General features: G+C 43.0%; 1 protein-coding gene across 3 annotated transcripts in view; it reads right to left on the bottom strand.

Annotated features, from left to right (window-relative positions):
* Positions 1-23,720, bottom strand: part of mtcl2 (microtubule crosslinking factor 2) — a 103,298-nt gene that overhangs the window by 60,030 nt on the left and 19,548 nt on the right. For all 3 annotated transcript variants that reach the window (XM_030422228.1, XM_030422229.1, XM_030422230.1), the window contains exon 4: positions 21,725-21,874. In XM_030422228.1, the coding sequence (XP_030278088.1) occupies positions 21,725-21,874 (150 nt within the window). The remainder of the gene's footprint in view (positions 1-21,724; positions 21,875-23,720) is intronic.

Below are 23,720 nucleotides of genomic sequence, written 5' to 3'. Positions count from 1 at the left end.
AACTTTCTCAAATTCTAAATCATCACAGTCTCTTTCCAGTGCGGCCGTAGTCTCCTGAAGACATTGAGCTCTCTATAATGGTCCACTGGTGTCCTCTACCTTCTTACAAAAGGACGGAGATAAATCTCTCTTACTGTGGGATTACAGAGCCACCCCGTCCACTGAGCATGTCCATCCCACACCACCTCACACATGCCTCTCGTCCTTCTTACGTTCCATCTTTTACGCTTCCATCACCATATTTTAGCCTCGCAGTTCCTCCTCGCCCCTCCAGCTCCGCCCATTTGTCTTTCCGTACCCACGCCGCCTCCATCTCACCCCCCTCCGTACCTCAGGGCTGGCTCTGTCTCCACGTTTTTCCACTTATCCTTTGCTCTCGCTTGCTCTCTCTCTCTCTTGCAGTCCACTGATTTTCACTCCCTCTGTTCACCTGTCCCATTTCATTTTCTCTCCACATCTTCATTCCCCCTCCGCCAGACTCTCGATTTGTTTCAATCCAAATATTGGCGAGAGGATAGAGAGATCAATGTTGTGAATGCTTCGATGGATTGTAAGTTGTAGATTTTAATGGGAGGGAATTAAATGCACTGCTGGTTGCTTTCATTATGCTGTGATAGGAAAGTGAGACAACTTTTTGCTGCTACAGAGTTTTGATAAGATGAAAAGTTAACGTGGGAAAACACTTTTTCATGCGGTTAGGCGATCCTGCAGGTTTCCCACCAAATCAACACGGGTGACTCATGTGAACTGATATAAAATGTAGAAAAAAGATTGATTGAAGATGGCGCCATGATGTAACAAGAATAACAATGTCTCAAATGACTGTCATAATGTTTTGCCTGTGTTTCCAACATCATTTGTGAATCTTGTCACCACAAACACAGCTGTCAGATGTCTAGATGTCTCTTTAAAAGTATCCAGAGGTTTCACCCTTACAAATATTGAAACACAGTCTCGAACACTGGTCTGCGGCTTCAATCATCTGCGTGTTTTCCTTCGACCTGGTCTCTGCCTGATCCCTGCCTGTTTTTTTGCCCCCGCTGAATGACTGTTACCTTGCCTACCTCTGTGTCGTGTCGTGCCGTTGAGTCCAAACTATTGTTGTGGTTTCTGTGGTCGTGATAGTCATCAATATTTATTGGATCATTTAACAAATATAACACTGCAGCCGGCCCTGTTGCTATATGTGCGCTCTGGACTGGGATTATAAAAAGCATCATGCAGTAAAATTCAGTTATTGTCTTCTCTCCTCTTCTCTCTCCTCTACCTCTTATCCCCCCCCCCCCTCCCCCTCCTCCCCCTCCTCTGCAGTTGTTAACACAGGGACCCTTGAAGGCGCTATTCTCTTCAGGCACAATCAGTCCAGCCACCACCACCACCACCACCGCCGGCGCCGGGGCCACCGCATGATAATCCCTCTATTGCTGTCTATTCCAAACCAGTCAGTCAGTGTGTGATTACATTAGAGCTCCTCTTCTCCGCTCAGTCGAGCTCCAGATATCCTACCGCTCCATTCTGCCCCATTAACCAGCCAGTCATTGCTTCTGCACTGGGTGACTGGTTAAGGCTCACCGCTGTGTTACAAGTGAATTATCACAGCCTCTAACAGAGAGATAGTGTGATGAAACAATGATAATAGCTGTCTGTGAAAGTTAATGAAATGTTACAAACACCGTGACGGACGAGTTTAGATGATAATCATCCCACATCGGGTTTTCATCATTTAGAAAAGTCATGCAAATTCAGTGATTAGCCGATGATCAATGTTTACGTGATAGCTTTTGTCCAGGAATTCTTTGAGAAACTAATGTGGTCAAGATTACAAAATAACCTTCATTTTGAATTATTGGTCTCATTTGGGATCTGTATTCTACATTAATAAATAAGTATTAATATTCCATTAATATCTAACAGAAAATGAAAGTGAAAAGGCTTCAGCTGAATGTGTATTTAAGGTACAATATCAATGGATTATATTTAGAAATAAGTTTGATTTAAGTACCGAGCACAATTTCAAATCTATGTCTCATTAATCAGACAGTAAGATGTCTTTACATATATTACAGCAAAATCCTAAAAGGTTTTCGGTCTAAAAGTGAGATAAGATAAGAAGAATTTCTTCAACTTTTAATCCTTTTATTATCATTATTATTATTGTTTCTCAAAAGAGGTTCAGAATTTAATTTTAATCTAATTTCAGCCCCGACGACTGCAGCCACAGTCACCCTGAAGCCAAAAAAGAGGTTTTAGACGGTGAGAAATGTCTCCTGATTTAATCAGAATTGATTCGAGACCTGCTCGGATTTAAACTCACGTTTCATGAACCTGACACAATGAGTGCCGCCTCCCTCATGCGGGTCGACAGAACAGAAATGTTCGTGTTCGCTTGGATGTCGGCTCGTCCCTCTGATCCGAGCAGACGAGACAGCTCAGCTTCTTTTATGTAACCTGGTCATCATCAGTGTGATCAGAGGAGCACAGCGGGAGGGAGAGGAGACGATGTGCTTTTGTTCCTGCTCATTTATCCCAGTTACATAATCCAACAGCTAGAAGAGGAGATGCAGAGTAGACATTGTGATCAGACTGATGTATATAGAGCACACAGTTGATGTACTGTGGGTGGGAGGAGGAAGAGCTGCTTCCACTCACACTGTGTGGCTGAGTTCGCATTCGGGTTAAACTGTTTGCACCAACACTTGACACCCTGCGATATGGAAGATATGGAATGCTCATTTTCATTTTGGGTTACTCCTATTCCCCCTCTGTCTGAAACACTCTGCTTCAGCTCCTGTCTCTTTAAGGCCCCTCCCTCCTGAATACACCGTCTACTCTGATTGGACAGCTCAAACATGCCTGACTCAGCACCACTAACAACAACATAGCAGATGCGCTAAATTCATTTTTTATGCGCCAAACTATCCATTTAGACAGAAACAATGCACCTGTGTGACTCTGTGACGTAGTGCGATGTCACAAAGTCGCATAATTATAGGCGGGTCTACCAGTGAGAAGTTTCAGGAGCAGTGTTTTCTCTGGGAGAGAGGAGCTTCTGTCGGTGCGGACTTTGACATTTTTAACTTTAAAGAACTTTTAGAAGCAGAAATAACCCTTACTTGCAGCCCTAAGTCTAAGCCAATAAGAGCAGCAGCTAAGGATCATCCAGGACCTTACTCAAACATACTTATCATATATTCATGTAAGAATACTTCCTGTTAATCATTGCAGTGTTTTACACCCTGAAATGAAAAGTGAGTCCGAGTGAGCAGCAAAAAATGTCAAAGCAGGCCAGATGTTTCCATGACACAGTAACCTGTTTTAAACATGGCCGAAGTCCAGGAATCTTTAACATTTCGTCTAAATCTGATTTCGAGGTCAACCGGGTTGCTCTGCACTGGTTATGACACTCATGCGAGTTGACCAAGAACCAGGTTGCATGTGTAATTGGGCTAAAGATAGAAACATTCTTGCATGGTACGTAGGGAAAGACGGAAGCAACAAAAAGACGAGAAACCACTTCACCACAGATTTATAGACGTACATTTCAAACCCTGTACAACCTGTGTGCATAAATACTAAAATCAATACTCTGTCTGAGCCCGTGTCCTACGTCCTGCTACTGAGAGAGATGCACTGATTTACATCTCGGAGGAAAAGAGAAGTAGTAAAAGGTGGAGAGAGAAAGAGGAGAGTAAGAACCTACACAGCAGCACTGATTCATGCTAATGATCTACAACACGACGGAAGTGCGGGGACTGTGAATTATGCAACACTTACAACTGGAATACTATGAAGTGACACGTGAGGAGATCATCTTTATCATGGCGTAACTCTTACACTTTACAACAAGCCCCGGGGCTCCGGCTTCAGAGCTTCTCTATCAGGAAATCACTGCTGGGGACATAAAAAGACGGAGGAGCCTGAGAAGCAGTTAAGTAATAATAATGTAATGAAATACATTAGTTATAATGGCACTACTGAGGCTGTTTGAACCTTCCAACCGCTTCTCCACTCCAATCCTTTGACATTTCTCCAAAGTTCGGCCTGTTTTTATGTTCAAACTAAGTGAATGTTACATGTGAATGTATGAAGAAATGAGGTTTAATTGGATACAGGACAAAGCTCACCCACTGTTTTACTAAGTTAGTGTAATACTAATGACCTCGTGTTCTATTAGTCATGTTTGACTTAGCCTTTAGAGAAATTAAGGCCTTCTTATATCCTGCAGAAGACGGTTTGATAAGCAGAGGGGTCTCATGGTTTTGAGTTGTTAGTTCACTTATTTCCTGTTTTATTTTGTAGGTGTCATCCTCATGTTCTCTTTTACACTCCCTGTCCTCCTGTCCCACAGTAGCCTTTCCTTCCTGATGTATCTAAGTCTGTGTTTTTCCCTCACTCACTGTCTGTCCTCGTCCCCGTGTCACCTCTGCCATTTCACATCTATTCTCCAGTCCTTTTCTGCTCTTTCCTGTTTGCTCGTCATGTGTCCTCAGTGTTCCTGGTTTTGGTCCCTGTGAGTATAGTTTATGCTTTTCTCTTTAGTGTATTGGAGTTACTGCTTTTATAATTTGCATTTCAGCTTCTTTATTCAAAGCTCTCTTTTTGGTTTTTCATCATCTACCTTTCCTTGTGTTTGCATGTGGGTCCTCACTTCCTGAACAAACAGACAGGGTTGTTTACTTGAATATGTTGCCTGACTCACTGATCCTTTATCTGACTGAGATTTTTTGCGGGTTAGAATCTACGGCCCCCCGAGCATGGCTCTGAGGCTCTTAGTGTGCTGCCTATTGATAAATCAGTTTCTCTCAGTACCGCTCTTTTGTCAGCCTCATTGCGGATCTATAATAGTCTCCAAACTCTATAGCTACGGAGTGGGTGGGGGTATTAATAAAATACAGAAACCAAAAGAGTATCTCATGAGTTTTAAAGAGCCGCACTCTCTTTTCATCGGGCGTTCCCATTGAGTCATCCCCCCATGGTAAAAATAACCGCCTACTGACTCTGCCGCAAAAATACAGCGACTTCAGCATCAGATGTGTTCTAAAGCCCTGAAATAATGCTAGTAAATGTAGCTTAGGTGTAGATATTTTATCACAGTTATAAGTTCCAGAGGTGAAGAATGAATTAAACCAATAAAACGCCTCTAAACCTGCTCGTTTTATCTTATGTTGTGGAATTACCTATCTGCTAACACATAATCATTTCTGTAGAAATCAAGCATTTTGTGATCTAATTTCACATCACAGTCCTCTTCATCCGCTGAAACCATCTACAGTCTCCGACAGGCTCACAGCTGCTGTGGTAACCATAGCAACAAACCACACCGGCCATATGTAGCCATAGTAACAGCGCTGCAGCCAGACTAGCATCAGCGGGAGGTGCCAGCTAGTCATTTTCCACGTCTCCACTTCCACATCACAACAAGGGGCGGCAGCGCGGTGATGATGTCACACAGCCTCACTCTGGGCCCGGGAAGGGGGCGATGGAAAGAATGAGGCAGGAGGAGTGGAGGAGGAAGGGAAAAGGAGAGAAACAGGGAGGAGAAGAGGGACGAGGGTACTTGTGAATACACACACACACACCGCGAGCCTACACCGGTACAGTACGTGTCCCGCTGCAGCCCGTCTTTATCTCCTCGCCGTGCAGCCGAGTAGTGCTGCTGTTGCAGAGCGACGTAAATACACAGCAGAGCTCACATTCATTATCCATCAACATTAAACCTCCTCATCCATCATCCACAGTTAGCACATAAACCCCTCACCCACTGGCAATAAACACTAACAGGGTCAGTCAAGTCTTCTCAGGGGGAATCTGCTCCTGTTGGTGGAGAAATCTGTGCTCGTTATTATAAAATCGTGCAACCTGTCGTCATGTGACTGTTCGGAGCTCGGCATTTATCAGCAGATATTAGCTCATCGCTCACTGTGTCTGTGGGTAAGTCACAAGAAATGTCAGCACAAGGCAGCCATAACAGACTTTTCTTTGTTTGGAAAAAGTGAGCTCAAAATGCGCTGGTTGTCAGAGGCATGAACTCTTAAACTCACGTCGCAATGTTTCGCAGTTCAGACTTCCTCCAGTGGTTTCTGAAGGTGTTTATTAGAGTCGGTGATCGCAGCGTTTCCCTCATTTGAAGTTAAAGTATTAAAAAAAAAACTTCCCAGTCGGCTTTCAAACCACCGCAGTGATATCAGACCGGACAGAGCGGAAACATTGGGATTCTGTGTGCCGCTGGTGTACACAGCTTAATACCTTACACCTGTAATGTAGTTAGAGCAGCCAGTACTGTGCGGGAATATCAATGAACACCACGTGCGGGCCACTTCATCTATCATCCAAACAGCAGAAAACTCTGCGCGCCATAAATCATCGGAATATCCGTCTTATGTCTCATCTAATTGCAAAGAAAAGGTCAACAGCAGTGTTTCAACAAGGAAATAAAAGCCAAACCACCAAAACCGTGATGACCTGCTGAATATGGAGGTTTTCCTCGCTCATACCAAGCTGATACTTGTAGACCTGTTTATGAAGGGGAACGTCTAAACACAACAAGTGCTCATGTAACATTGCGAGATCCGATATTCTTAAAAAAAAAGCACCAGAATCACAAAGGCAGCGGATGATAATGATGGTCAGGTTTTGTGCCCGCAGCTCTACACCGGAGGGCCTCATTGGCAAGTGTGGTCTCTTCACTTAGCGAAGTGTGAAGCCATTAAATGCAAAGGCACTCGGCCCTTTTAAAACATTTAAATGCCCGTATTGATTGCACACGGTGAGACCTCGGCTGCCTCCAGCCTCCTCGCTTTATCTGCTCGACAGTGAGAAACCAGCAGTGAAGCCTCAGACGGGCTGAAGCTGCTGCACTGTCTGCAGAGCAGATTAACAATCATCCCGGGACGTTTCATTTATGCGACACTGGGAAAATGAATAAATGTCACGGTGAAATTAGGAGGGCGTTTGCACTCAAACCCACAGTGGAAAGAAATAAAAAAAGAAGAAAGAAATATTTAGGATTTAGTATCATTTGTGTGACGTGTTCATTATGATTTAAATGTGAGTAAATGTCAGTAAAGACAAGTTTATGACATTACATATAATGTTTGTCACTACTGACCTGAAGTAAACTCACAGAGATCATTCTGAAGGACCAAAGTGCGAAGTAACTAAACCATTTTGGATTTAAAGAGGTCAATGATGAACCGTCAGTCGGTCACTTTAGTCCAGACTGAGACATCTCAGAAGCCATTGAATGTATTGGAGTCAAATTTGGTAAAAATATTCATTGTCCATAGATAATGAATCCTATCGACATTGTCGGTCAACTGACCTTCGACCTTTCCAACTTGAGATGAAAATGCTATGGATTATGTCTCCATATATGAAGATCTAACATATACAAACCTTCTAGCTTTATTAGATTAAAGGCTTTCATGACTACACTTTAAACGTAAACATAAACTTAATTATGTACTTGCATTGTATTTTACAATATATCAAATTTTTTATATATTGACAAATAATGTATAGTAATTATTTCAGTTTTTCAAATACTTCAAAATGTTACCATCCGTTTTCCAAAACGTATTTTTTAATAAGTAACATGTAGTAATTGTAAAATATATTCTAAGAAATAGATGTTTTTAAAATGTATCAGTTTACATTGCCTATGTATTATAAAAAATGTACTTTAATATATTTCAGAACTAATGTTCAAGCAAAATGACAATACATATGCACGCATTGTCAAACTCCTTCTGTATATTAAAGTGTTTTTTAAATTAACTATATTATACTTTCATTATATGTGGATATATGCTTGCTGTGTGAGGGAAATTATTGTAAATTCAAAAAACATTAATCTTAGTATCTGCTAAACGTTGTGCTTAGTCATGATTAGCAAATGGTAGTATGCTAAGCTAATATGGTGAACATGGTTGATCTTATATGAAAGAATGATAGCAATGTTAGCTTTGTCATTGTGGGCACGTTACAATCCTGCTCAGATGCCCACACACAGCCTGACAGAGCTGCAAGCGTACCTGTGGACTGTCGGCCTTGTGACATTCAATATACATGCCTGCATTTCCGAGTTCTGCTTGTCAAATATGTGAATGTTTACAGCAGAGACTCTGACCTGTTATAGTATGAGAGCCACAGGTGTTATAACATCAACGCTGACTCTCTCTCGCTCTATTCAAGTGTCAGGACAATGTGACAGTACGTCAGGATGAACAATACCAGGACCCTCAAACTGAAGCAGCTAAATGGAATGCAACCATCGTTAGTTTTATGATCTACACCTGCTCTTTAAAAAGACCTTATTGTGTGAAAAGTTTTAAACGGAATCCACACAGAACTTTGAATGAAAACCTTTGTTGAAAGACAAAAAACCACAGCTCCGAGAGATCGATTAACCCAGTAATAGATACAGATCCCTGCTGGTAGTGTGGTGGCACTGAGATTGTTCTGAGACAGCAGAGCCCGGGTACGGTGGCAGCATAAACGGTCTGCTGAGCAGATCACCACTGACATCACAACGTATAATTCATCTTTTATTCATGAGCTGAGAGCTGCTCGGCATCACAGCAACACACACTCAGGCAGGCTGACACAAACACAATTATACTTTCATATAAATTAGGAAAAAATGTTAAAACACACACACACACGCACACACGCGCACACACACGCACACACACACACACACACAAAGGAAAGTAGAGCACATGAATTGATGTCAAGGGAGCAAAACTGGATCTATATGGTCCATATACGAGACAATCAATGGATCATCACACTGACACTTTCAGTACACAAAAGGACACACACAGTATGTGTCCAGTGTGTGTGTGTGTGTGTGTGTGTGTGTGTGTGTGTGTGTGTCTCCAGACACAATGGCTCCCAACAGAGATCAGAGTGGAACCTTTTTAGCAAACCCCAATTTGTCCCCACAGGTGAGATAAGCTGCACTTCAGCCAGCTATTAACAGCTACGGATTCTCTAATGGCTGAGAGAGAGGGGAGGGTGGGGGAGTGTGGGCACCCCCCCTTCCCTCCGCCATCCATCTGCTCTTATGTACACTATTGTCCTCTGCCAACCAACCCCTCAGGTGTCTGTTCACCCACCGTGTCCTTTTCCTTCCTGTTGATTCCATTGAGCACGTCCCTTTTGGACATACAGCTGCCTAACACCTCCAATATCCATCACTGAGTGAATCTACTGCCCGTCTCCCCTTTAGATCCATCCTTTACAACCTCTTCTTTATACGGCACAAATGTGGGGAAATATCGCGTGCAGATTTAAGAGTTGGGGAAATGCTGAGCTGCTTCTCACACTCAAGCAGGAATTTGGTTGCCATGGTAATGCCATTTCAGGTTAATCCAAATTGTTGTTGATTACAGGACAAGCTGTTTCTTTTATTTGATAGTGTTGTTATTGAAAATGTCAGTCAAGAATATGAGAGAGAAGAAAAGACCCGACTGGACTAAAAAGGGACCTTTGATGCTATAACAATATAAAACTCCAAGATAACCACTTTAACAGACTGTACACCTCCACTTGTACTTTTTTAAAGGAGACTGTTTTTGTTTTTTTCAGTGTGTTATATATGTTATTGTGCATGTCAAAGATCTTGAAAATGAAAAAGGTCAAAGTCCGCACGAACAGATGCTCCTCTCTCCCACAGAAAACACTGCTCCTGAAACGCTTCGTCAGTCTTTAATTCTGTGACTTTGTGACATAACAGAGTCAAATATTTGCACTATTTATTAGAATTGATTTAGCACAGCTGTTCTGCTGCTATGAGCGGTGCTGGCTCATGCATGTGTGAGATGACCAATGAGAACAGACTGGGTATTCAGGAGGGGGGACCTTAAAGAGACAGGTGCTAAAACAGACTGTTTCAGACAGAGGGGGGACATAGTGTTGCTGCACTGGACAGTTTGAGAACACTGATGCGCTTCTTGAGCGTTAGAGCATGTACCTAAATTAAAATTTAGGTTGACTTTGCACTTTGATAGGAGAAAATGAGGAGTTAGGTGACAATAAAGTCACAATTGTTTTTGTTAGAGGTTTTTGGAATGCCACTATGAGTCCGCTTATCAGTTTTTGGCCAAGCAAAACTTATTCCCAGTAGGACTACAGATATATTCAAATGGACAATGACGTAAACATTTCACCTGGATAGAGACAGAATTATTCTGTGCTTTTTTATATAAACTTTCAGAAGTCCAAAGGAGCAGATTGCCACCTTATGATATTTATGGTCTAAAAGTGAAGCTTTCAGTGTTCCACCTGTTGCAGTGAAAAGGTAGGAACAATTATGTTTGACATTTTCCAACATTTGCGTGGCACCCTTCTGCGCTTCTGTCCTTGAGCAACCACCAATGGAAATCAAATCAACAGATGATGGCAGTGATGTCACGACAAGCTATACGTTTTACGAAACCTTTTCATAACCGGTCCGACATGGTTAAGAAAAATGCGCAGGGGTCAAACCTACGAGCGGCGTTCCTCTCAGCTTCTAACGAGGTGACATCTCAATGAGGTGAGGTTTACACCTGATGAGAGCGATGCAGCAGCTGTTAGGAGTCGTTTTTTTTTTTAATGCATTAGCACTCAGAGAAAGTATCCACCGGTCAGAGGTGAGCAGTTATCTGCTATGTTACAAGCTTTAAACTGCCTTCTATCCTCACTGTTTGTCTCCAAGCTATCCTTCCTTTAAATTACTTAATCTATCAATTCTGACAACAGTTCATTGATTGTAGTGCTTTATTGATCAAAACTGACCAACTATTCTCAGCTTGAAGCTTCTTTAAAGTGAACATTTCAGTCTGTTATTATTGTGAATTGAATATCTTTGACTTTTGGACGAAATAATCAAAGTGCAAACATCATCTTGAGTCCAAATAAAACCAATTTACACCTCAGACACATTGAGTGGACTGAAGAAAAAAAAAAAAACGCTGTTAGTGTTTGGCTCCCTCAGCAAGATCCCTGCGGGGTTTCCATCACTAAATGGTGTCTACACTTTCATCCCTCCCTCCCTCCTTCCCCTCTGATCCTCTCCTCTTTCACTCCTTGTGTTTTCACAGTCTTATTACTCCCCGGTCACCTCCCAGTGTCTCCACCAGTGCCACGTACAGTTCAGGGTCCCTTCAGTACGTGGGGCATCTCAGACACTCTTGTGTTCCAGCTACTGAGGCATGAAATTACTTCTGTACCCCCTCTGGGCTCTTAAAAGATGCTCTGCTGATGAAAAATTTAGCACAAATATTGGCAGTGAGGAGAGGGGAACACGAGGCGGAGGCAAACACAATGCTAACCATCTGCGTATAAGAGCGCCATCGCAACGAAGGAGCTTCGTAAGTCATCGCAAATATATCTGATGGCGGGATATGATATGAGAGTGTGTGTAAATCAGACTGTGTGGTTTGTGTTTCTGAATTTCAAGAGGCTGCTCTCTGCCTGTGCTCTGGGTTGGGTTCAGCCTGACAGTTTGTTGGAACAGCTCAAAATGATCTTTGAGTACACTCAATTCTTAACTATTTGTGCCTGCTTGTTAATTCGGCAAACGTTACGCATGAAGACATTTCTTTCTTTGTGTACAGAATGTTGTATCGTTTGTTCCAGTGAAGTACTGATTATCGTATCCTGATCGTAGTTGCATTGCATACAGCATTTCTGCCTTGTATAGGCTGCGTAAAAAATTCAAATAAGCTTGTTTCCAAGTTAAAACGGGATGAAAGTGTGTCGTCCTTTAGGGTCAGTTTGTTTATTCAGTTTATTCCCCAAAATCTATATATTCCACCTTTAAACTGGAAAAAAATGCATCAAAAATGCATCTTTTGTCTCTCCATCATAAAAGCTAAAGAAACACCGATTATATTTATACAAACTGGTTTGTTTCAGCAATGTTGCTATTCCAATTGGTCATCACTCATCCCTCTGTTTGATATAAAAGGAGCAGCAGTGATGTACTATTGTTGGTTTGCCTCTCTACTGCTGTGTGTGTGTGTGTGTGTGTGTGTGTGTGTGTGTGTGTGTGTGTGTGTGTGTGTGTGTGTGTGTGTGTGTGTGTGTGTGTGCGCGCGTCTTCAAGGCCTTGACTTCCCCAGAGGACTCTCTGCTCCCCTATACATTACAGTATGTGTGTATGTGCCCTACAATATGTGTGTCATACAGAAGCACAAGCACATTACTCTCTGTTTGATTGTGTGTGTGTGTGTGTGTGTGTGTGTGTGTGTGTGTGTGTGTGTGTGTGTGTGTGTGTGTGTGTGTGTGTGTGTGTGTGTGTGTGTGTGTGTGTGACCTCTGTCTGTCCCACTGGAACCAGTGAAGCTCCAGTCGACCCAGAAACTCTACCGGCAACACTCCCTTTGTCTTTCCCCACCTCCGTCCTCGTGCCTCTTTTTCCCTCTTGGTCTATCTCTCTTTTCATCTTTTACTTATGTCTCGGTGGTGACAAGCTGTCTCTTCTTTCTCATTTTCTCTCCATCATCTTTTTAAATCACTCTCCTTTACTCATTTCCAAACAGCAGCCCATCTGTCTCGCTCACTTCAGATCTGTATCTTACCGTTTTCACTCTCTCTCTCTCTCAAATCGCTTCCCTTTACTCTCGATCTCTCCCTTATTCCCCTTCCACTCTTACCAAGCTCGTCCTCCCCACAAATACCCCTTCCTTTCATCAGCCTCCTTCCCATCTCCCGACTTTTCTTCCGACCAGCAGCGGTGAAACCTCTGTAAACCAGGTTCTCTCACTCTGAGGAATATCGTCGTCATCTGTCGACCCCCCCGCCCCCCCCCCCACTCTTAGAAATAACTTTTTCTTCATCCGACTGTCTTCTTCGCCAACGTACACACATCAGAGCGCCTCCGGTGTGGAGCGGGTGGCGGTGCTACGTGGCTGATTTCTCTCTCTGTTCTTCTAAGACCATCGTGGCTCTAATCAATCACTCTGACCCAGATAAAGCTAAGTTTAAACCCGGGCTGCTTTGATGCTCTGACCCACTTAACAGCACTTACATCCCCGCAGACAACATGCGGCTCTTCGTTGTGTCCCATCGGCCAGAGTTCGCCCACGGGGGAAATAACGCGGGTGTCACGACCCAGTAGATATGGAGGGAATAAAGGACTGAATGATGGATACTTCACTGTTTTGCTGGATTACATCACCAAAAGCACTATTTAAGTTTTTTATAACATCTCGAGAGATGCTCCAACATTCCCAAAATACCTGTCGATGTTTCAAGTTACTTCTTTCAAACAGCAAAACTTAAGATCACAGGCTGAGAATACTCTCTAATTCTGGAGCAGCATGAAGTCTATGTATATTTACATAGGCATTACTCAATTAGTCAAGTTTACGAATGACGGAAAATTCATTGTTTCAGCCATTTTTCAAGGAAAAATGGCAAATGTTCTTTGGTTTCAGATTCTCAAATGAGAGAGATTCCTGCTTTTCTCTGTCCTATCTGACAGTAAATCGAAGGTCTTTGGGTTTTGAACTGTTGGTCAGAAATAAAAGCGTATAAAGACATCGCCTGGACTTAATGGCAAATCAACCGATTACCGATTAATCGATAATAGGATTACTTTCTTTTTTCATTTCTTGGATTAGATTAAGACATTTTTCACACTATGAATTAGAGCCTAACCTATCCTGAAAATAGCGTACAGTGTGGCACGTCTTTTGACTATGTTAAGCCAACCTTTATTACAATTCCGACTTTCCTGGGAAAACTCCCGTCTTCACCACCTTTCTTCCCATTTCCTCCCAGGGTCACAGTTCTCCTGTATTTCTCCTGGTAACGACACATTTTCACACCTCTCGTCCCTTTTACAACCTGTTTCTGTCACTGCTCAGCGTGTAGTCTACTGTGCTGCTCTGCCTCCGTCTTCCTCGGTGAGTGAGAGGCAGACAGAAGAAAAAAAAAATCACATTTCAGACGTCCTGATAAGAAGAATTCCCATTACTCATGGAGAGTTTCGGGGAAAGGGGCATGCGTTTTGTGATCTGCTGTGAAATCTTCTGATGACCATTGGGGCCACACTGACATCAATCACCACCGAGAGCCTAAAAAACCCTAGGGCAGTGTCATGCACGGACAGAATTATGTGTTTAACCTAAAAATAGTGTTGCGGTGTACGTATTACTTTGTTCCTCTCATTCTTTAAAAGTCACCAGTTTTAAAATCCTCCATACTTTTTGCGGGCTCAAGGATGGCCAGTGTACTCGGCTTGTAAAAAGAAGGCGGTGAAAAAAAAACAAGCGAAAACAGCCACAGGCACAACATTGCGTGCTGATTTCGGCCTTAAATATAAAACACCCTGATTTCACGAGCAAATTCTCACGATAACTTCACAGCTTAACCGACCTTCCATTAACCCTGAGAGTCCTGCTCCCTCTCTCTCTCTCTCTCTCTCTCTCCCCCTCCTCTGCTGAAGGACGTCACACTGACATGTACGTAATTAACACCGGCGCTCTGGAATAAACATAAAAGCTCCGTGTCGCCATGAACATTAACGCACGCTGCAGGACAAACTGCATGTGAGTCAACACCCTTACTTTACTTCCTAACACACACACACACACACACACACACACACACACACACACGCACACACTGCAAAGTCTCCAGCTATCCTTGCCCTACATCCCTCAACTGGCTCCAAACAATAGGCAGCACTTCCTGAGAGTCAGAAATAACAGGGAACAGCTTCCTCCAGCAGTAACTGGGGAACAGGAATGCACCGTTCCCTTAATAGTTCACTTCATTACCTGCAAATTAAAAACTGGGCCGCTTATGAATCGTCGATTGACATGAATTTTAGGACCAATCACAGGTGAGGCTTTGCATTTTCAGAAGTATGAGCGGCTTTTACTGTACAAGCCATTCAATCAATCGGACCTGAGTGGAAACACTGGAGATCTGATCAAAATGATTGCAGGAGGTGGTTTTACGCTCAAGCTAAACTTGAAAGGTGCATGTGTCAATTAAAGCAAAATGTGACAGAGGAGAAATGTTTGCAAAAAACTCGGGAGACACAAATGACATCACACCAGTTCAGAGATGAGGAGACTGTTACCTTCCTTAGAAACACAAGTGCCATAATTCCACAATCTTTTCTAATTTTCTTTCCTTGTGAATGGAAATAGTGATTTTTCTGGAAATATGGTTACATTCAGGTTTATATTTGAATGGAAATATAGCTTCTGACACAAATATCTAGAACTACAGCGTCGCAGGTTCCTCTGTGCACCAATCAAGATGCCGTTCCTGAGCTGTGGCATACTTTTCAATTAGGATATGATGACGTCACAGTGAAGTCGACCTTTGACCCCGCAGTACGAATACAAAATGTCTTCACTACATACTTTTATCCTTTCAGGCATTCGTGTTATTCTTCTGTCATTCTATTATTATCATATACATTATATTATTATACTTCCTTATATGAAATATTGAGTAATGGCCAAAAAAAATTGCCTTGTGACCTCTGACCTTTCTCCACTGAAATCGAATCAGTTCATCCTCGAGTCCAAGTGGACATTTGTGCCAAATTTGAGGAAATTCCCTCAATGCGTTGTTGAGATATCGCGTTCACAAGAATGGGACGGACGGACATGCGGACGGATGGAGGGACAACCCAGAAATCTTGAATGTTTCCAAAGTTCTGTAGGATCGTCCCGCATCAGTATCTTATTCTGGCGTTGAGCGCTGGCCACGCCGAGAGTCAAGTGTGTTCCTGACAGCAGCGTTTTATGGGAAGATGTGTGTGAAAGAGAGAGAGAGAGGGGGAGGCATTAAAGTGTCCATTTTATATATGTATATGTGCCCGAGCAGACAGAGTGACCTTATCATCCTCAATGGACTAACTCTAAATCACCGTGCTCTCAAACACACGCGCACACACACAATCACACACGCACACAGAAAAGGAGAAAGAAACCCTCTCGAATGACCTTCAAGGGGAAACATGGGAATTCGACACATGCAGAGAGGACGACAGAGAGGCTGAACACACACCTACTGAGGCTGAAAATGAAAAATTAGGAAGAAAGAGGAGAAAACACCAGCAGAGGCAGAGAGGAATAAGAGAACCGGTGAGTGACGTGCTGCTTTTTTCCCCCTCACCCTGCAGCCACTGAGGATTCTTTTTTTTTTTTTTCCAATTAAGGCTCTTATCTCCTCGACTGCCAGCCCTCCTACCAAGACCCCACATGGTACAGTCCTCCTCTCCTCTACCTCTCTCCTTCCTCTCTCTCTCCCTCACTCCTATACCATATGATTCCTTTCTTTGTCTCCCCACTGTCTTCCCCCCTTTGTCCTCCCTTGCTTAATTTCACTGCTTCCCTCCCGTTTCTTTCTCTCTGGAATACTTCAAGTTCAACCGACCGTCCTGCTTTGTATTCCTCCATTTCACATCCCTCCATCTGTCTACCTGTCCAGCGTTTCATCTCTCCGTTACTCCTTTGTGTACAGGCACCTTGAGGCAGTGTGGCCACAGCTGAATTAAATAGAAAAAAAAAAAAAAAGCATTTTTGGTCAACTTCTCCTGCAGTCTATGAACAAAGGAGTGCCAGGATCCAGGCTGCTAACACAGCGCCAACATACAATGGGTGTTTCGCTTGCGACAGTGTGAGCATCTAAAAATGAGGGGGTACCTTCTGCCTAACGAGAGGACAATACTGATGTCGACACGACTGATGGGGGTTAACGTAGGGTGACATGTGACAAAAATATAAGAATAACGCTCTCAGGTAGAGCAGAGGCATGCTGAACTGCAGAACACTTCCTGGAAAAACACCAGGCAGCAGAAAATGAAGGAAGCGAAAGGAAGCAGGAGCCCCTTATCTGAAGCTCTTTATAACATCTAACATTAAAGGTGCAATATGGGAAACCGACCATCATACTCAAAACCAATTGCATATCACTAGAGCAACTGTTAAATGCTGCAAAGGGCAGCTGCTGTTAGCTAGTTAGCTCAGTCAGCAGTGCAGTTAGTTAGTGGTCCAGACTGGGGCAGCTCAGGAGCTTTGGACCAAGATCGGCCGTGGCTAGCTGGTTAGCACGCTAACTCCAGTAGACGTCTCTGCAACACAATACACATGTGGCATAATGTCAACACTGTTATTTCTTCACGTTCTGTTGAAAATCTTAGTTCATATTTGAATGTTTACGACTAAAATTCTTACATTCAAGTAACATTCAAGGCTTGTGTAAAACATTCCACTTTATTCTAATATTATCCACAAAACTCAGCTAATCTACAAAATAGTGTGTTCATGTTAACCCTCAATGTAAGAAGCTGATTTCGAAAAGGCCACTTCAAGTTAAGTTTAGCTTAATACTTGTCATTTTTTGACATAATGAAGAAGAGTTACGTATTATATCTTTAAATTATTGCACTTGTTGTGCCGTAAGGTAATACAATATTAACATTTTGGCCAAATTGATGCATTCAAGTTCATTTGACGACTGCGGAATTAGTCATGGCTTTCAAATACGGCGGAAAACATTAAACTGAGATATTTTATCCGTCGAAATTCAGTCATGTGCAGGAAGTGAGCGAGACAGTGACAAGTGACACGCGGGGTGATGGTTAATGGAACACGTTGAATGTATTTCCATCCCTCTATCCATCTTCACAAGGTCAACGTCCTTCATTCACTCTGCTCACAATCACTTCATGTGCACATGCGTCACCCGGCCCTCTTTATCCTGCTCTCTGCCCCGTCATGACTCTGTCTACCCATCGCATTCATCCATCCATGAAGGAACAGGGACAGCCAAAACAGTACAGTCGAACCGGAGTGTAACAAAAGCACCAAAAATTCTGTTACTGTTTGTCTACTTAACAATACACAGTGTGGATCACACAACCATAACCAAGGGAGAAATGGTGGCAACCAAAAAGAATAAAAAATAATAGCTGCAGGGAATAAAATAGATTCAGATTCAGTGTTTGGCTGAGGGGGAAAAAAATGTAAACAAAAGGCAGAGGAAAGAAGATGCTTTGTGTTTTTGTCTGCAAATATTTATTTTTTTCATAACAGACGACAGAAATTCATCCACCCCCTTCAATCAACCCTTCCCTGATGACAGCACAACTGGATACGATGCACCCTGTCCATCTTGCCCTCCTCTGTTTCTCTTAAATCCACAGAGACCTTCTCACCACCCTGTAACTCCACCCCATTCCCCCCCCCCGCCATCAGACGCAACCTTGCCTCCTCCAAAGGTCAAACAGCTGGAATGGATCGATGGTTCTGGGGAGGGAAGGGGAAGACTGCAGCAGAGGAGGAGGAAGAAACAAGAGGAGGAGGAGGAGAGACAAAAATGGAGAGATATGTGTGTGTGAGTGAGGGATAGGAGGAGAAGGAGGAGGGAGACCGGGCAATAAGAGGGGGAGGACAGCGGGAGGAGGAGGAGGAGGAGACGGGCAGAGAAGAGATTTTGAAAGAGGGGAGCGAGACAGGATTAAGAAATCCCTGCATCAGCATTCCTCCGAGTTTCTATGGGAGCAGCAGGAGACGGGGGAGGGAGGGAGAAAGACTGGGAGGAAGGTGAGCGAGGGAGGAGTGGAGGAGTTGGTCTGTGAGGGAGGGATGGGAGAAAAGGAGAATAGGACAGAGAAAATTAATAAGAGAGAGAACATCTCCCTTCTCTGTGTTCCACTTAATTTCGGAGGGGTGTGTGTGTGTGTGTGTGTGTGTGTGTGCTTGTGTGTGTGTGTGTGTGCGTGTGTGCTTGTGTGTGTGTGTGTGTGTGCGTGTTGGTCAAACAATGTGTTAAATATAGGCTAGAGATACTCAAGCAATTTGTTTAGATAAGAGTATAAGGCTATTAGCACAATTAGCATGTAGCTTCAGATAGTTAACACGCAACATAACATATAATATGTTGAAAATAAAACAGTTAAGTAATAGTAACATTACGCAGACATTTATGTTACTGTAGACCAACTAGCTTTCCTGTTTCTCTGCAAACAGCCTGATCATGCTAATAACTTTAGCTGTATCTGTTTTTTGTCTACTGAGCTAATAAAACAGCTGATAATTAATCAAATTTTAAATGTTTAGGTTTGTAATATTAAGTTCACTCAAATTACTGTGACTATAAACAAGGAGGTAAAATGCATGTACTGTTATGGTCGCAAACACTCGCCAACAGAAGTAGCTAACACAGTGCTAATTATTCTAGCATGCAACAATGATAAGATGATGACTAGACAGCAACATAGAAGCATATGTAGGTTAATTTCAGAGAGATTAAGGGTTAGCAGTACACAACACTAATGTGGAAATAGCTAACACCTGTAATGTGTAGCTGTTACTCCATGCTAGCATGTTTTTCGCTGTTATTAAGTACAACTGAGGTGACAGCGATAAAGTAAATGCGAGATAGCAACATGTAAACATATGCTGTTCAATTTTAACAACTGAAGAGTTAGCAATACGCTGGGCTACAAATAAAGCTAACAGTATGGTTGTGTACAGAATGAGCTCTGTAGAGAAAGGGCCGCACTTCTACTGTAGACAAAACATAGCTGTTTTTGTTTGTGGGGCTTTTAATTGAGAATATTGGCATTTCTCTGTCTGTTTTTGTGCATAAAGCATTAACACGGTCAGGTTTGCAGAAACTAATCCCTCTCCAGTTCACAGTCAGGTATCGACGGCCTGCAGCAGCACAAGAAAGGTCTAGCCGGTATACTGCATAGCTCTGCTTTGTAAAGAATATCGATATCGGCTCAGACTGGAGGCTGCAGCCACCACCAGAACGCAATCAATAATTCACAAACCTCCTTCGCACCTGTGAATCACCACAGCCTTCATTGTCTGTGTTCTTCAGCCTCTCTGGTTAAACACCTTTAAGTCCAGTTTGTTTAACCTTTCTACACATGTTTCTTTACCGGCTTTTTAGCTTGATGTGTCACTCTAAAAAGGTCAATTTCTTGTTTTTCTTATCCCCTCCTTCACTTTTTCAGTTTCTGGGCCGTACTCGAGTCAGAGGAGTGAGACATTCCTGTGTGGATGAGCACACACACTCAAACACAGCTCCCTGAATCATATCAGTTATGTGAAGAATTCCCCTTACTGACGGGTTAGCATAACTCAGCATCACAGACCCAAACACGGCTTATGAAACCATCTTAGTCATCCAGCAAACAAAAAGAGAGCCCCTCAGCACGGCAGTCATCTGGTCAGTCAGCAGGCTGATATACCAGGCGGAAAATAACTAAATACATCAACTCCAACTGTATAAATAAGGTACTACTTTGTTTCCACATTTGTACATGTGGTGTCTTGATTGACCATTTAGCAGAATAGTGTTGAAAAATAGGATTTATGGCATGCAGAGTCCTGCTGGTGACTGTGTGGAACGCCCCAAGTAAAATATATGTGTGGGAAACACTGGTACAGCCAAATGGGGACTCCAGCACTTCTGTGTTGAGGTACATTTTGGATTTCACGAGTGCACGTACCAAGTACCAGATAACAGGTGGACAATTTTCAACCACTTTCAACATTAAGAGGTTAATGCATCAATTATCTTAGACTCTGTCTGTGATATGAGCATGAGATAAAAACACTACGATACAATGATGAGTGAAGGAGGAAGTGAAGTATGTCGATTTTTTCCATTGCCACCCGAAGCTCATGAACGCGGTCGGAAAGAAAAATGTAATGTTAATTCGGTTTGATCGCTGGATTTTATAATCGTTAGAGAACTAGACAGACAACAAAAGCTTCCTTTAACCTCTCCGCTCATCCATTTAGCCGAGGCAAATGAACTGCCATAGTGTCAGCGTGGGGAAACATTGAGCGTCCCTCCCAGCCATCTTCCCATCCAATCCGAAAACAGCAAACTGGCATTTGCACCGAGAGAACACACAGTCCAGCCAGACCGGGGCAGACAGACCCAGATCCTCTGCCAGCGACCCAGCCATCCATCCAACCCTGACCCACATCAGGGGCCTGGTCCCGGGCCAAGGCCGCGACCAACAGCCCATCAGACAGTGGGGAGAGGAGACAATGAGCAGAAGCCAGAGAGAGAAAGACGGGGCCTCGTTTTATGCTTTTCACTCAGATTAGACTTCTCAGAATGAGGCCTTGGGGAGACGGTGGAGAGGTCAACCTTGCTTAAATCCGAGCGAGTCCTACATCAATTTATTTGTACTTGTTTTCCTTTCAAAGAAGTCCACCTCCAGCTCCAATTAGTTTGTTTTCACTTCAGCTGGCCCTGACATCAAATTGTATTATTCCTTTCAATGCAGCACTTTATTGGCTACACTTGCTATAACAAAAAGGTCCCTGGAGTGGCGGCAGAGTGGCAGAAGTGCAGTCAACGTGAGATGAGAACAGAGATGGGCTCTCCCGAGGCTCCCAGACAAACTGAGCACAGTAAACACTGTTTTGTTTAAAGGGCCAAAGAGTCGACAGGCTAAATAAGGATCCGCCTGAACCTCAATGTTTAGCTAAAATTTCCCGTTTGGTCCAAACGCAAACGCACACTATAATCTGAATTTAGACCATAGTAATCTTGTTCAACTGAAAAGGGTTTAGCAAACAGCACAGCGGTAAATTGGACGACTATTACTGCTAACACGGCAGCAGCTACCATGCTCACAAACAGCATTCGTCAAATCTAGTACTACCACTGCTGGACCCGGTATGGCGTCTCCTGGCCTTCTCCATACAGCACAGTTATGATACTGTGATCCTACCTTGTCAATCTCCTGCTGCAGCACCTGCTTGGCGACCTCCAGGTCCTGCAGCCGGACCCTCAGCTCCTCGTTCTCCTGATCCAGACGACTCCTCTTCTTCTCCACGCTGTCCAGCTGGCTGTGGAGACGGATGGACACGTCCTTCGCCACCTGAGGGAACGGAGAAGAAGAAGAGTTTAGCTCAGTGTGTTTTATAATCAGTCCCACACCAGGGAAAACACTGTGATGCTTTGCAGTATTGGTGTGGAGCATGATTGCTTCGGTAGTTATCACTGCAACACAATACACAGATGCCATCATGTCAAAACTGCTAAATTATTTACATTCAGCCTTAGGTCTTCATAGGTCAGACCGGGCATCATTTCTGTGTCATTTTGAAGTTACCAGACTAAAGTAAATGCCGTCAAATTGATTCCAAAGCTGCAGCAGCACAAACATGCAGCAAGAGGCGACAAGAGATTACATGCACATCTTGTTCCACCTTCTAAGCTCACTGTAATATCTTCATTTTCTCAATCATCATCGCTTTTGCACAAAGTCAATTTAATTTACTAGGAAACACTGTGAAAGAGCCACATTTTAAAGCATGGAGGAGACTGATCCTCTCATATCAGATCAGCCAATGAAAACCCTTCTCCCCTTGCAGTGCCACTGAGGAAAACAAGGGGAAAAAACACCTGTCGGATTTCCATTGTTCATTTGCACCAAATGCCCGGATGAGTAATGAATCCCCAACACAATCCCGGTATATGCAGCATGTGAGTAAATTTCAATTAAACGAGAGTTTCAGCCCAGTCCAACCAAAATGTTCACCTGGGAGCAGAGAGACGCGCTGGAGGACAAAGGAATGAAAGAAGCGGAAGTCATTCAAGCACTCAAGGATTTAAGAAATGTATTGTCTTACACATTAAAATACCACCAGTGCAACCTTAAATCCAAGTACGCACAAATGTCATACACTGAGTATAATTCCTAATCCAAGTAATGTGTGTTCATGACACATATTTGCCCCTGAAATGTACAAAAGGTAGAGTTTTTTTCTACAATAACCTTGACACTGTCATCATAGGATATTGCTCTGGAAATTACTTTTTATGTTAATAATCTGTGCTCGGGTAAAAGACATAGAACCCTCGGCTCTGTTTCAATTAATGTCCAAGGTTCAGATGTGTTACAGAGTACGCTCCCAGTGCAAACAGGACCAATTTGACGTTGGTTATTTTAGCTGACTCTACAAAATGTGTCATCTCCACCGCCAGGACCCTTTGCTTTCTAATCTAATGAAGCCAAAAAAGATAATTAATATCAATCCGGCAGGAAGTGATCCCTCGTACTTAATGTGATCTCGTGATAGTCTGCTGTATCCCCCCAAGGGGATTCATTCATTAAAAGTTTTGATGTCAGAGTCAAAGTAAGCCAAAGTCAAGTCCCAGATGTCTGATATGAAAACAGCACAACAGGACACAATAAGCACCAGTCGACTCCCATCTGATAACTGCATTACGCTTTAGTGGAATTCAATTATGTTGTAATATTCAAAATTAGAATCGCAATATTACTTTTTACACACACACACACACTTATTACTGATACTGTTTGCTTTAGTTATTATTGGTTTGAATGTCCTGTTCACTGGCAATGAAACTGAATTCAAATTAATGTCCACATAGCTCACAGTATTAAACGTATTTACTGGTATTACACTGGTACATGAAGTCAGTGGTTGTGTTACAGAAGTCAGACCTGTTCTACACACTGTGTGGGGGAAACAAAACACACACTGTGAGCCAATATTTAACTACAGCGTTCGTTCCTGTAACTTCTGCTCTGACGTTTTGATGGGCTGCTTCTAATTGATATGATGCCTGAAGACTTTTAGAAGCTGGGCGGCAATAAAAACCACATAAAACTTCATATCCAGAGCCGTGGCGATGGCCATTTCTGACTCATGCTGCTATATACAAGCTTCTGGGTTGTTTTTTTTGTTGATGCAGAC

This window comes from Sparus aurata, chromosome 7 (genome assembly GCF_900880675.1).
Source record: "Sparus aurata chromosome 7, fSpaAur1.1, whole genome shotgun sequence".
Lineage (NCBI taxonomy): Eukaryota > Metazoa > Chordata > Actinopteri > Spariformes > Sparidae > Sparus > Sparus aurata.
Note: the sequence above shows the minus strand (reverse complement) of the source record. Positions and strands in the feature narration are given on the sequence as shown.